A 13870-nucleotide genomic window follows, 5' to 3' on the forward strand; every position below is an offset into this window, starting at 1 on the left:
TATGTAAAACACGTGTGATATTTGATGTATCGACGGTTCGGATTCAATTTTTCGCGGAGCGCACAAGAACCATGACGTCATCGAAGGCGCTGTTGGGTTCGAGCCCGTGTATTATTGAAATACATTCGAAAGCTACGAAATGAGACGAGGCAACATAAAAAAACAACAAAAAATTATTCTGATAATTGCGACTTTTATTTTACAAATATTAACTAGGGTTTTCAACTTTACACATTTTGATAAAACGTACATGGTGTAGTATACAACGAGACATATACAATACATAGCCTGTAAGGATAAAATTATATATCCTCCACAGCACTTCTAACTGTACACATTACATTACAAAAATTTGATACCTCTCTAAAAGCATTTAAACAAATTTCCTACGTAAACATCGGATACCAAAATCACAGCTTCAACAAATTATTTTTCTTCAGGAAGGGAAAACAATCTTGTTTAGGAATCATGTTAGATAATACGATTCTCTTGAATAGATAGTTAAACTCTGTATTTTGCCATTTTCAGATATTTCACTGGTTACAAGTTCCCTAGGGATAAGGTAGTCGGTAACTTTCAGTGGTTTAGCTTCATGACGATTGGATATTTTCACAAACCATATAAGCCCATTCGATAATGAAAGCTTACCTGGTAAGTGGTAATACCACCAACGATTAGGTTATTTACTAGGGATAAGTACTAAACTGTCAAACACAGATTTTACAAATAACGTATAAGACCTAGTACTAAACTTGACAAAACATCAAATTTATAAATCGGAAATGTTCTGTGTGGAATCATTGCTTCTTTCATAAACCTTAACAAAATAGATGATGATAAATAACAGGGTCCCTACAGATCAGTCATTCCTGGATATAAGGAGAAAATATCAAATATCGAGGAACTGTCTGCATCACTTTCACATTCAGCAGACTGCTCCTATATTGGTACTGTAAACCATTATTTCGGTGGTTTTGTAAGCAAATTTTTATCCTTAATACACTATTAAACAAGGTTTCTAATTCGGTAACCGCCTAATTGACTAAAAAAATTCTGGTCCCAACTGCACCGATTTAGGCGTAGTCTAGTGTACAACTACAGACAAAATTGAAGGAGTTTCTAACATTTTTTTTCAAATTAAAGGAGTTTCAAGCACCTATATTTGAAGGAGTTTTTAAGGAATCAAGGAGTTATAGGGACCCTGAATATCGACACAAACCGCAGTTTAACTTTCCCACCATTTATTTCGTTACAGATCAATTAATTTTGAAAAAATTTTTTCAGTTCATGATCGAAAAATTTCTAATTCGTTCGTAAAATAAGTTAGATAATGATTAAACATAACGTCAGTGTAAAATATTGCCTACGACATAATTTCAATTCTTCATCGAGAGTAAAATTCACGAAAATGTCTCTGCGTATAAAATAAATTTCATATATTTATATAATATGATGTACATATGAAACAGGTAGCACCACATAAACACCCATACACACTCATACATACATACAATACGCCACATCTCTCTCTCTGCTTTCATAGTGGATTCGTATTCTCCGTTCAAATAACATTGAATTCCACGTATAATATTCACGGGTATTATGATGTTCAACACACGTATAAGGTTTGCAATTGCTACTAATTGAAAATCTAGGCAGGTTTCGATTGAGTCTCCCTACGACTGATTCTGGAACGCTCTTCTAGTGTGTTAAGCCAAACGCATAAATAGGACACAGAAACATGTTCCCGAGTGTTTCCGAGTGTTGTATACATACACAAGAAACAATAAACATGGTTTCGGGAACATTGTTTCTTAAATGAAACATGTTTGTTTTCATGTTTTCTGCATCGACTAAAATACACTTTACATTTTTTTCGACCAGAGTGTAGTATAATCTGAAAACCTAGATAGAAACGGCCCCGGTAGAGGGTTTGTAATCAGGATTTGCTGTTCTTAAACCGGAGTTCGTCCAATCGAAACCTGCCTTACAAACGGTGTCCAGATCTGATGATATGTCCGCGCTGCAGAAAAACATCGTAGCCAGGTGGTTGTTGTCGGGGTAAGGGCTGGCAGCGCATGCTACAACAGCGGCTTCTCCTCACGCTCAATATCCATCCGTGTTAATGAGTTAGTTTTTCTGTCATTTCACGCTGTGGAGAGAAATAATGAAAATTTTTGGATTATCTAAGATTTTGACTACGAATATATCAGGGTGGCCACTTTCCGTCCATTTACAAATCCCCTGAGTTTTCCATGTGATTACACAAAATTCCCAGAGTGAATCAGAGAAATTTCTAGGTTTGAAATGTTACAATTCATTCATTTTTCATTGAATCACGTATTGATACAGAGAGTTTTCAAGGTTTTTGGTAAAATGGGTCAAATATTCTCTACAATTTTCTGTTTCCCTAAGTTTTCCCGATCGGTGGCCATCCAGTACAAGAGGACACCTTTCACGATGGACTTCGTTAAGCCATTAAGAGTTTTAAGAATTGAATTAACATAAGCCTGACTCCCAATTCACTGCCTTTTATTGAGCTGCATCATTGCAGAACTACTTCCTGCTATAAAATGGTTCTTCTCCCAGTCATGAACAATTCTAACATCATATAATGTCCTTACCAGTGGTTCCAACTCCTTTTTATCGACCAAATTGAATTCCGTGACAAAATAATAGAAGTGCTTGTAGCAAGTGTTAATGTGGGCTTCCTGAAAAATACGTAATCGGATATATAGCGATTTATGTGGCTCGCGATGCAGATGAAGAATGTAAGATGAATATTTTCGGTCTCAACACGTACGGCTCCAATGGCGACTAATCTGTCGAAATGATGGATATATACATGAACGAACACGCGGAAAAGTCGAGTCAGAATCTTCTTACAGGTCGGAAAATAATTCCGCGGAAATGGAACTCCTGTAATTAAAAGTTACACTCGAAATATAGCGTCAGGTTTGATACGAAGATTCGTAGATCTGTGTTTCAAACTTTTCTGATTCTTCGATTATATCAGTATTCCACAGAGAAAATTATCTTATTACCTTAACTCTCCTAATGTAGTGCTAAATTTTGTGCAAAATCGTGTGAATTCATTTAATTGTACTTCACAGAAAATCATACCTAATGTGACTGGAAATATATCTTCGTTATTGATTTGATTTTCAGCCCAGTCCATCAGAAGGGCTATATACTTATTGGCAGGTAAAGCTGTTGGTTTTTTGTACGTTAGACCATCACACCAGTGATATTCATATCTAAATGTATCAAATATAGACCACATTATGAAGAATTCTATTAGCCAGCGAGTATCATAAACTACAAACATTACACCACATGACTGGGTTTACCAGTTCGATTTGAATCTTGAAGTTAGTTAATTTTCAACGATAAAACTTGAGTCAAACACTAATGATTTGTGCAACTCAAGGATATTCTAACATTATAGGCCATACATAATTAACCCTTCCAGTGAATCTACACTGCAGTGCGGTGTATAAATATGAGATGGACTTTGCTAGTACACACCGCATCGCAACCTGAGTTTTTATCTCTATTGGAAGATGGCAGCACCTATCAAACAAATGGAATATCAGTCCATAATGATACACTGTGCCGCGGAGTAGTTACATTAAAGCCCAAATAATATTCAACACACAGGGACGGAATTTTCAAAAAAAATTTCAAATTATCTCCAGCATTTTCCAGTATTAATTAATCAGCCCTGGTAGGGTTTTATCCTTAGATTTCTCGTAGATAAACGTTTAGGGACGAATCTTTCTCTTGATCAGCGCTAAATCATTTTTCAATTCTTTCTATAAGGAAGCGATTCTACTTACTTCGGACCTCCGCACATCGTAGGACATGATTCTTCGGTGCAATACTCTGTAACTGTACCGTAAATCAAATTGATTCTGTTGAAGAAGTCGACGACTGAAAATACAAGAGATTGTCGCACAGATTAGAAGAGTAGTCTGATGGTTTAAAAATCAAAAGGAAAAAAATCGAGAGCGAAATTTACGGAAAGGGGGCTGAAGATGAAAATGTACTTTTTCCACAAGAAACTCCTAAAATACGTGGCAGATCGATTAAATAAGGAAAGAAAAAAATGAAGCTGATGATTCACAGGCACAGTAGGACAGACAGCAAAGGATTTCGAAATTCTAGCGTCTCTGAGGCCATTTCAAATGAAATTCATGAGACAGAATCCTGTTCTGTTAAGTCTACAAAAAATGTTCTCAACATTTTTGGAGGCATCGCAGATATTTTTTGGCCTATTCAAGGGCAAACCAAGCGGTCTGCTTGCCCTTTGGTACCCTCTTGAAAGATGCTCGAAAAATCAACATACCATGTACGGCAATCCAATCATTCATATTTTCATTTGGAGGCAACGAGACAACTTTCCTGAGGTCAATACCAGATTGCAACGAGGCAGTCGCTTGCTTGTGCAGGTTGTATTTCAATGTTCCGGGTTCAAAGCGTTTCTTCGGCCGAAATGTCTGGAAAATAAATGATTGAATTATCAAAAAACTTTAACCGGGCTTGTCCTGTGGATGATAGAAATCGAAAAGTGGTACAGATTCGTGATACCCACCTTGTCTCGGCCGAAAAAATTCATAAAACCAACTACTGGTAGATTAGCCATACTGCTTACTACCCATATACCTGAAACTAGAGACATAAATCAACTAAAATTAGTATGTGTTCTGGTGTCAGCCTGTCATCTGAGTAGACTTGGTGCGCTACAGTGAATAAGGCTTATTCACTGTCTGGTTAATGGATCATTGGATATTGGTCATGACTGATTCTGGGACACAGTCCAGCTAGGCTCAGCTTAATCTATAAACCTGTAAACTAGTGTTTATACTAAACACAGCTGTTAGTCTAAGACAGATCCTGGCACGAACAGCCATGTTGCTGTTGGTTTTGATGGCTTCCTGATTGAGTCGACATGGTCGAGATGACAAGGCCGGGTGACATTTCCATCGTTTTTAAGAGGTGATAGAAAAATACCAACAAACAACTGTCCAAAAAAAGTTGTTCCAAAGCAATAAATCAAGAAAGCAGCTTCTTATTCTTTATGACATTGTCATTATCAATCAACTGATCAAGTCAAGACATATATTCAATGAGTGATCATCTCCACTCGTCTCGTCTCATGTCGTTTTCCACCAATTCGGGATATTTTTTACCAAAAAAACACTTCGCTACTTTCCTTCTTTTATGAATATGTATTTCTCATTTTTACTGAAGAAGAATCACGAATGATCTAAAATCACACCGGGATTCAAAACTCACCAAATTATGCGTTGAATATTCAATAATTATTGCGAAAAATCGTCGATTTCTTTCTTCCTGGTTCTATTTATGAAGTGAGCAGTGTCACCCATGGACGACTCGGCGCCGCTCCTAACACTGAAATAGAGCGGTACGGGTCGGACGCCGCATCGGGCGGGCCTTAAAATCCTCACGCGAAACGTCGACTACTCAGACACTCGCAATCGTTTGGTCCGAACTTAGCAAGATGATAAAACATTCTTTCGCAGCACGGAACCGCTTAGAAGAAATAAAGCCTATTAATTCAATTTTTAAAAACTTGAAGTGAAGAAGATGAAAATTGTTTTATTTATTCTACGATTATACTTTTTTTATTTTTACAATAAATCAATATCATCAACACCAGTCGCACAGTTGAGAACAAACCAAAGTCCAAAAGTAGTCTCTTATATCAAAACTGGTCTTAAGTTGTTTGTTGTTTGAACTTAGTTGGTCTTAGGCTCCTGGAGTAGTCTGAATACCAGACGTTGTTACAGTCCCAACACGATGTGCCCAAAGGTCCTCTGTTTGGGGAACATCGTTAAGATACAAGACAAACTTCTGGGGTCAGGCCGGTTGCTAAACATTTAGTAAAGGATAACCAGCGAATAAATACCATCAAATTAACGATGAACTTGTAATTGTCACGATGTCAACTATTCACTGGTTAACTCTAACCAACTTATGAACAACTGACCCCTACATTAACAAAATCTAAGCCATGGACTGGTCCAACTGGTGCAGTTTCACAGTTCTGAGTTATGATTTGACTCTGGGTTAACTCATTGAAAATAAACTAACTTTAACTCAGAGTTATCTCTAACTCACGACTGTGGAACTGGGTCTCAACTGAATTCTAACAAAATGCAATAATCTCACAGGCACCAAGAGACAGCTTAATATGTCGAAATAATGCAGTCTAAGTAGTTCAGTAGTACACGTAAAAAATCGACACTCTATTGTTGCGTTACCCGAGCGACGCAATGTCAAAGGCCACTTTATTGTTGAGTTTCAAAAGCAACGCAATGTAGACGACCACTCTATTGTTGCGTTTCCCGAGGGACGCCATGTCGACGACCACTCTATTGTTGCGTTTCCCGAGCGACGCGATGTCGACGATCCCTCTAGTGTTGCTTTCCCCGAGCGACGCGATGTCGACGATCGCGTCTCTTTTTACCTTTATTACGAAACGCTCGTTCTTTGATCGTCGCGCGTTTATTTCCGTGATCCCCGTCGCCATCCTCATCGTCATCCTCATCGGGGTTATAATCCTCGTCAGACGAATTCGATCCTTTTCTTCCTCCTCTTCGCGGACTGGACTCCTGGCCTGTTCGCGTGCGTTTTTTTCCCGGAGGAGACAAACTTCCCGACGGGCCGGCGGCGATTTTTTCGGCAACACGTTTTTCGAACTCGGCGATCGTGGCCTCCATCGTCTCGGTAACGTTTCGATGTTGTAACACGTCTAACGCCGGCGAGGGCCGGGTCGCCGTCGGGCCCGCCAGCATACACTTCATTTTATAATACTGTTCGTGAACGGCGTTTAACTGTATGGCCAAATCGCAATGCACCAAATCGTTGATTTCGCTTTTTACGATCGAAGACCCGCCGTCGTTCGACTTCTGCATTCGCGCGTCCTTCTCCACCCAGAAATTCCTAACCGGACGCTCGGTGGCGCTGAAATAGAAACACTTCGACAGTATCATCTTGCGCATGATGAACTCGATGTCTAAATGTCCCTTTTTCGTTACGAGGTCGAGAAATTTAAGATAGCACTTCCATTGTTCGGGTTCCATCAGTATTTTCAGTTTGGGAACGTGCGGTTGGGTGTGATAGAGCCCGTACAACAAGTAGAGACCGCAGAGATTCGCCTGAAAACTCTTAAACGATAAAAACTCTTTCGCGACGACGAACGTTTCTTCGATGAACTCGATCAGGCTTTCTTTCATGCGTCGACCCCAGAATATCTGCGGCATTTTCATATCGCGCCAGATTTCGGCGAATTGTTCGTATCGGATGCTGTCGGATGATACGAAGCGGCGACAGAGTTTTTGTAAATCGAGACGGATGCAGCCTCCTGTAGTATGAGAACTCGCAATTGTCAGTTCACCGGCACCGGCGCCGATCTCCTCAGCCATCTTCGTCGATTCAGTATTCATTTCCTCATTAGCAGAAGCCATATTCGCTCCTTGCTCCAATTTCTCAGTAACTGTCCCCTTCCGCCGAATGACAACCAAGAAAAAGTAATGTTTGAAAACTTTTTTTCGAAGCGCCCTATGAAAAACTGCATAGATTTAAAATTAGACGGCCTTGGTCGGTATTTAGTACTACCAACTTATTACTCGCTTGCCACAGTATCCCAGTTAACCGGACGTAAAAAAAGAAATTTAAAAGATTCAATTTTACATTCCAATTTTTACAAGAAATACCTTGAGGAATTCCATACTTAATCACTAGTAGCAACCGTCAACGATTAAAACTTCAGCGCTGAAGCTTAACGGCCCGGAAAGAACTATTGGGCGAGAACGGGTGTCCGGTCAGCATCGCTGCGTCCGGGCCATCATTCCAAAATGTGGAGAACAAACATGGCGGATGAACAGAATTAAATTTCAACCCAATTTTTTTTAAAGTACTTCTTAGCGATCATTCAACACATCGGATAGGTTTATTTCCTCGTTGAAACCAGCAGCAGAAAATAATCATGTCGATACCTGTGAAATCAGTTCCGATTCAGTCGACGGCTGGAGCAATCCCGATCAAAAATGAAAAAGGTATTGCCATCTTTCTCAACGTCAACGAATCATCAATTAACATTTTATTGCACAGTTAGGGTTCATACAATGTCTCACAGAAAATCCCCTGAGCTTAAACTCGCACTCAAAGATCCGATTCCATCTTTTCTGATTCATTCTGAAGAACGTTCATATCACATCATGAGGTCGAAATGAAGTTTTATTGATCGAATTCTAAATTTGAAAAAGATTTGCGTATCAAATTTTTATTTGGAAGTAGTTATTTTGCCGGATCCGGTTACGGTCCACAAAAAGTTATTTGAGATGTCACCTCACTCAAAATCAGCCAATCAGAAATGATTTAGGCATACGGTGAAATAACTTTTTTTGTACCGGATCCGGCAAAATAACCACTCCCTTTTTATTTTGGATAGCCTTCAAGAATATGACATCATAATTCAGTTTTTGTATTGTTATTCAGGAGACACGATTATGCAAAAGGTGAAAGTCAGCAGATACGTTTCAGGGAAAAGGTAAACAATCTTTGATTCGATAGATTTCGAGCGTCCCTAAACCTGTTACCAATAAAACTTGGAAATATTACATCGATGCGGATTTAATGTGATATTTCAGGCCGGACTACGCGCCGGTAGATTCTAGCGACGATGAAGAAGATGAATTTGGATTCACGACGAAAAATAAACAACCACAGCTGAAAACGGAGGCTGAATTAGACGACCCTCGTTTGAGGCGTCTACTGAAGAAACACATCAGCGATGATGAAGACGAAGATGAAGACAGGTAGGGTACTCTACTTTCAGCCATTACTTCAATTTCGGTCGTCAAATTAATTGAGCTATTTACTATTTCACGTGATTCGAGATTCAAAGAAAATCTTAAGACTTTTTATTGTAGATGTCACCTGTTTTCTGAGAGTGTCTTAGATAATCCTACTGTATACAAGGCACTTCAGAAATTCATAATTCTATGCTATCTATTGATTCTTTGAATTGAAATCATGGGTTACAAACTGATTACCGTGAAAGAGTTTTCAGAAAAGTTGTGAATTACAAAATTCAAAAAAGGAGATTTTCTCTAATAAGAACACCATGTCGAAATAAATAACAGGTTCCCTACGACCCCACGATTCCTTAATAACTCCTTCAAAATGGAAAATGCATTTAAAGGTGCTTGAAACTCATTCAATTTGATCAAAATGCCAAAAACTCCTTTAAAACTTTTATAATTATTTTTTACCCAACTAGGCGCTTACCAAATTAGAAAGAGTAGGAATCTGCTTACGAAACCACCAAAATAACAGTTAAGGAGGAGTCTCCTATAATCGGGATAAAAAGTGATGCAGACGCTTCCTTGAAATTTTCTCCTTATATTCCCGGAATGATCCTGATTATATTGATGTTGATATTTTGTAGGGTCAGTCGTCACCGGCGTATTCGAGAACCAGAAATTCTCGCCAATTCCGACGACGACGAAGATACCGCTGTAAAAGTAGAGCAAGACGACAACGACGATGAACGCGTGGAGCCGGATGACGACGAGGAACGGGACGATGAGAGAGACGATGAAAAGATGGTCGTAGAACGCGGTCGAACGTCGGTGCGTTACCGCGGCGATGCGGCGTCGGAGAGCAGCGACGAAGGAGAAGACGAAGAGGAATTAGACGACGAGGAAATCGAGCGTCGACGAAACGCTCTCCGATTGCGAGCGAAACAAAAAAATGAAGAGGTAGAAATTCAAACAATCTTGTTTAAAACCCTTTCAGCGCTGACTAATTTATACCTGAGAAAGTGCTGGAGATAATTTGAAAATTGAGAAGAATTCCACCCGATTGTGTTGAATATCAGGTATACCACTATATCGCGTCTACACCACGGATTTATCTACTCCTGCATAGAAAATCAGGGAGTTCTAATTCCTCTTGAAAATCAGGGAAAAGTTGGGGGTGGGGAATTTGAAATTTTAGTGCGACTTGTTGTCCTCGTTGATGGGTTGCACAAGTAACCTCTTGAGAAGAAACTGCCCCACTGTTGAGATACCCAGTATTAATCAGGGAATTTTCTGTCAGTGGTCTGGGAAATATCAGGATCCTTAATCCGTAAGAAAGAGCTGGTTTGACGTAACGTTAAACGGGAAAGAGGAAATTAAGACGTTTATTGAGTCATTGATGTTGTAGGAATTGATGGACGTCGAAGATGAGAAATCGGAAGGGGAATCGGAGGAAGAATCGTCGGAATACGAGGAATACAGCGATTCCGAAGAAGAAGAGAATCCAAGGCTGAAACCTGTATTCGTACGAAAGTATGTGTGAAAAATTCACTTTCTGTCAAGAATGTCACTGAGATCCCCTGAAATTTCATTGTGTCCTTCAAGTGAAAATGGTTGGGTGAAAGTAAACCTAAGATCCCCTTAAAGGTCTCAAAACTTGGAGGTCTTTTAGGTAGCAAGGATTTCTATACGTGGTAATCAGAAACGTTGATAGCACTCGGCCTAAAATTTAATCATAATTCTACAGTTAAGTGTATTATATACAGGTAAAATTAAACACCCCCGAAACATAAGACCTTAAGACCTAAGAGGGTTTGGGTAGCAAGGATTTCTGTATGAGAAATTTCAATAGTGCTTGATGTGAAATTCAATGATTATTTTTCTTCAGAAAAGACCGAATAACCATCCAGGAACGCGACAGGCAATTGAAGAAACAGAGAGATCTCGAAATCGAAGTAAAGAAGATGGCGGAAGATCGACGAAGACAAACGTTACGAGTAAGTCTTCACGATCTCACGAAACCAATCTTAACTCTCCCAAATAATCTGAAAACCCTGAATAAATACTTTTTTGGCCAAGTGGACCCAGTTCAACAGGATCTAGGATTCTTAGAAGGGGATGGACCTGAAAATTGGAATGGGCACTTAATTTGAGAAGGGCAGATTTGGCAATGCGAGGGCTGCAAGCACGAACATTTCTAAGGGGTCTGTTAGCCTCACTCAAGGATCAATTAAGGACAAAAAGGACTTTCTGACCTTTTATCACGGCCCATTTGGATTTATTTTTCGTCTTTTTGAAATTTTCTTCGCAAAATAGATTTCTAGACTTTTTGGGTGGCACATTTGAATTTTGAAGGATGACCTGATCCACCCCCTAAATCCGCCCTTGACTTACCTGGGTTGAAATTTGACTGAAGAGTGTACTCATCGAAAATGAACTACGGTAATTTTAACTCATAGTTTATGTCAGCTCACAACACTGTGGAATTGGATCCTGGGGCCGGTTGCATAGTCATGGCTTAGACTTAAAACAGTCTAAGACCAACTAAGTTCTATAGTCAATCTAACAACTTAAGACAAGTCTTAAGATTTAAGACCACTTTTGGATTTACGTCATGACTGTGCAACCGGCCCCCTGATAATTTGAAGTCGATCTTCGAACAGTGTTCACTTCTCCGTTTGATTTTGTCTTCAAGATCGTCGAGGATGAATTGAAGAAAGAATTAGAGGAGGCTCGTAATACCGAGGAGGCGTGCGACGCGTTGATCACCGATGAAGAGAACGATGAAGAGGAATACGAGGCGTGGAAGGTCAGAGAACTGAAGAGGATCAAACGCGATCGAGAGGAGCGTGAAGCGTACGTATCTGAAAGACTTAATTCTAATAACTTTTTTTAATAAATTTTTCTTAACTTAAAACAAATGAGTATTGACACTGACCTGAAAAACCTTGACGATTCCAAGTTATCAGAAAAATCTAGAAAAAATCTTAAATTACCTAAATCCTTGAAAACTTGGGGTATTTGGATAATGTTTGTTGACCATGTTTCTTTGACAGTATGCGATTTAATGAAAAATTAGAATGTAACATTTTTAATAATCAGGGAAACTCAGGGGATTAGTAAATTGCTGGAAAGTGGCCATTCTGTTTAACTTTTATTTGAAAATCAGGTTTGAATCCTTGCCGGGGAGAGGATGGCCTCTTAAAACTCTAGTGGATAATTTACTTTGCATTAACAACTGTAAATATTGTGCCACGAGAGACTGTTTAGGGGTCTTAATTCAGAACAGGGAAGAAAATTGAAATTGATGAAATATTTTTACTGCTACAGAATCGAAAAAGAAAAGATAGATATCGAACAAATTCACAATATGACGGAAGAGGAACGACGAAACGAGTTCCGCGTGAATCCGAAAACGATTACGAATAAATCGGTGAAAGGAAAATACAAATTCTTACAGAAATACTATCACCGTGGTGCATTCTATTTGGTAAGTATTGCGGGACTGGTGATTAACTTTGGTCAGTACGGCTCCTTAAAAACTCCGAACAGAAAATGCTTACTGAAGGTGCTTGAATCTCCTTTAATTGGAATAAGATACCTGTAATTTTGAGAAATAGGTTATTAGTAATTTTCGTCTAGTTTCATAGTTGTACATTAAACTACCACTAAATCGGTACAGTTAGGACCAGGAGTTTTTTTACTCAAGTAGGCAGTTACCAAATTAGAAACTGAGTTTAGATTGTGTTAAGGATAAAAATTTGCTTACAAAACCACCAAATTAACGGTTTACCGAGATAAACAGTACCGATTTAGGAGGAGTCTATTGTAATTGGGATATTAAAGTGATGCGAACGCTTCCTCGAGATTTTCTCCTTTGAAACTCCTTGAAAACTCCTTATATCCAGGAATGATTGATCTGTAGGGAACCTGTTAACCCCTCTCTCGGGTTTCAATTGATCGTTAACATTTTCTTATTGTGTTGTTATTTACAGGATAACGATGATACCGTGTATAAACGTGATTATTCGTCGGCTACGCTCGAAGATCACTTCGATAAAACTATTTTACCCAAAGTCATGCAGGTAAATAAGTATACCCGGCTATACGCAACAGAACGCTGTTATGTATTAGGGAAATTGGGGAATCCTGGATTTAGTTATTATCCCTCTGCTGGAAAAATCAGGGAATTCTGACTCTTTTCTTGAAAATCAGGGAAAAATTGTGGAATTTGAATTGTTGGTGTCGAGGGTACCAGGAACTTCTTGATAGTGAATACATTGGAGGAGCATCTTCAAGACCCTTGTTTTGCAACATGAATATCATACTTATAATATATGTGTCCTTCATCCTTTCGTTTTGTACAATTCTGTTAAAATTCAAGGAAAAAGTTAAGTTATTATTAGTTATAAGTTAGTTAAAGTGCGAATACTTCAGTAATTTCAATATATCCTAAATCTTGTCTCTACTAAGAGTGTTACCCTTGAGTAGGAAAAGTTTAAGCGCAAGTTTATTTTGAATTGTTGTCCTCATTGAATACACGAAGGAACCAATAGCAATTACACCAATAATTTGCGAGTTAAACCTTTTTGTGAAACTGGGCGCAGTAAGCAAAATCTAAATCATTCAGATGATGAAACTCAGTTTCTGTCTCGTTTCAGGTCAAAAACTTCGGTCGTTCGGGACGTACGAAGTACACACATCTCGTCGATCAGGATACGACATGTTTCGATTCTCCGTGGGTCGCCGATACGGCTCAAAATCTGAAATTCCAAATGGCTAAAGGCGGCGGAATGAAACAGCACTTCGATCGACCGTCCGTTAAAAAACGTAAATAAGTTACGGATTGTTACGTAACAACAATACGAGTCGATGCATTTGAAAAAGAACTGATTGTGTGCGTATATGAGTGAAGAAGAGTAGATATTATGATTCCGATCTGTGTCTTTATGTATTTACTGTAAATAGATTAATAAAATTATTGAATAAATAAAGGATTTTTGTACGGATTGAATATTATTTTCGAGGAATCTTTCAAG

At 38.8% G+C, this 13870-nt stretch overlaps 3 protein-coding genes across 3 annotated transcripts; 1 reads left to right on the forward strand and 2 right to left on the reverse strand.

Moving 5' to 3' along the window:
- Nucleotides 1-173: 173 nt before the first annotated feature.
- On the reverse strand, nucleotides 174-5380 carry LOC141912523 (MOB kinase activator 3B-like). Its single transcript, XM_074803775.1, has 8 exons — nucleotides 5299-5380; nucleotides 4595-4671; nucleotides 4349-4499; nucleotides 3840-3933; nucleotides 3124-3257; nucleotides 2804-2919; nucleotides 2625-2711; nucleotides 174-2152 (listed from the first exon to the last, which is right to left on the reverse strand). The coding sequence occupies exons 2-8, from the start codon at nucleotides 4643-4645 to the stop codon at nucleotides 2123-2125; spliced, it is 663 nt and encodes a 220-aa protein (XP_074659876.1). The 5' UTR covers nucleotides 4646-4671; nucleotides 5299-5380; the 3' UTR covers nucleotides 174-2122.
- Nucleotides 5381-5676: 296 nt separating this feature from the next.
- LOC141912822 (snRNA-activating protein complex subunit 1-like) lies at nucleotides 5677-7644 on the reverse strand. The gene has a single exon (XM_074804230.1). It carries the CDS (start codon nucleotides 7491-7493, stop codon nucleotides 6441-6443), a length of 1053 nt encoding a protein of 350 aa, XP_074660331.1. The 5' UTR covers nucleotides 7494-7644; the 3' UTR covers nucleotides 5677-6440.
- A 248-nt stretch (nucleotides 7645-7892) lies between these two features.
- LOC141912577 (microfibrillar-associated protein 1-like) lies at nucleotides 7893-13818 on the forward strand. The gene is made up of 10 exons (XM_074803865.1): nucleotides 7893-8084; nucleotides 8527-8578; nucleotides 8679-8846; nucleotides 9479-9791; nucleotides 10240-10364; nucleotides 10720-10828; nucleotides 11527-11687; nucleotides 12162-12321; nucleotides 12827-12916; nucleotides 13493-13818. Exons 1-10 carry the CDS (start codon nucleotides 8015-8017, stop codon nucleotides 13667-13669), a joined length of 1425 nt encoding a protein of 474 aa, XP_074659966.1. The 5' UTR covers nucleotides 7893-8014; the 3' UTR covers nucleotides 13670-13818.
- Nucleotides 13819-13870: the final 52 nt, after the last annotated feature.

This window comes from Tubulanus polymorphus, chromosome 11 (genome assembly GCF_964204645.1).
Source record: "Tubulanus polymorphus chromosome 11, tnTubPoly1.2, whole genome shotgun sequence".
Taxonomy (NCBI): domain Eukaryota; kingdom Metazoa; phylum Nemertea; class Palaeonemertea; order Tubulaniformes; family Tubulanidae; genus Tubulanus; species Tubulanus polymorphus.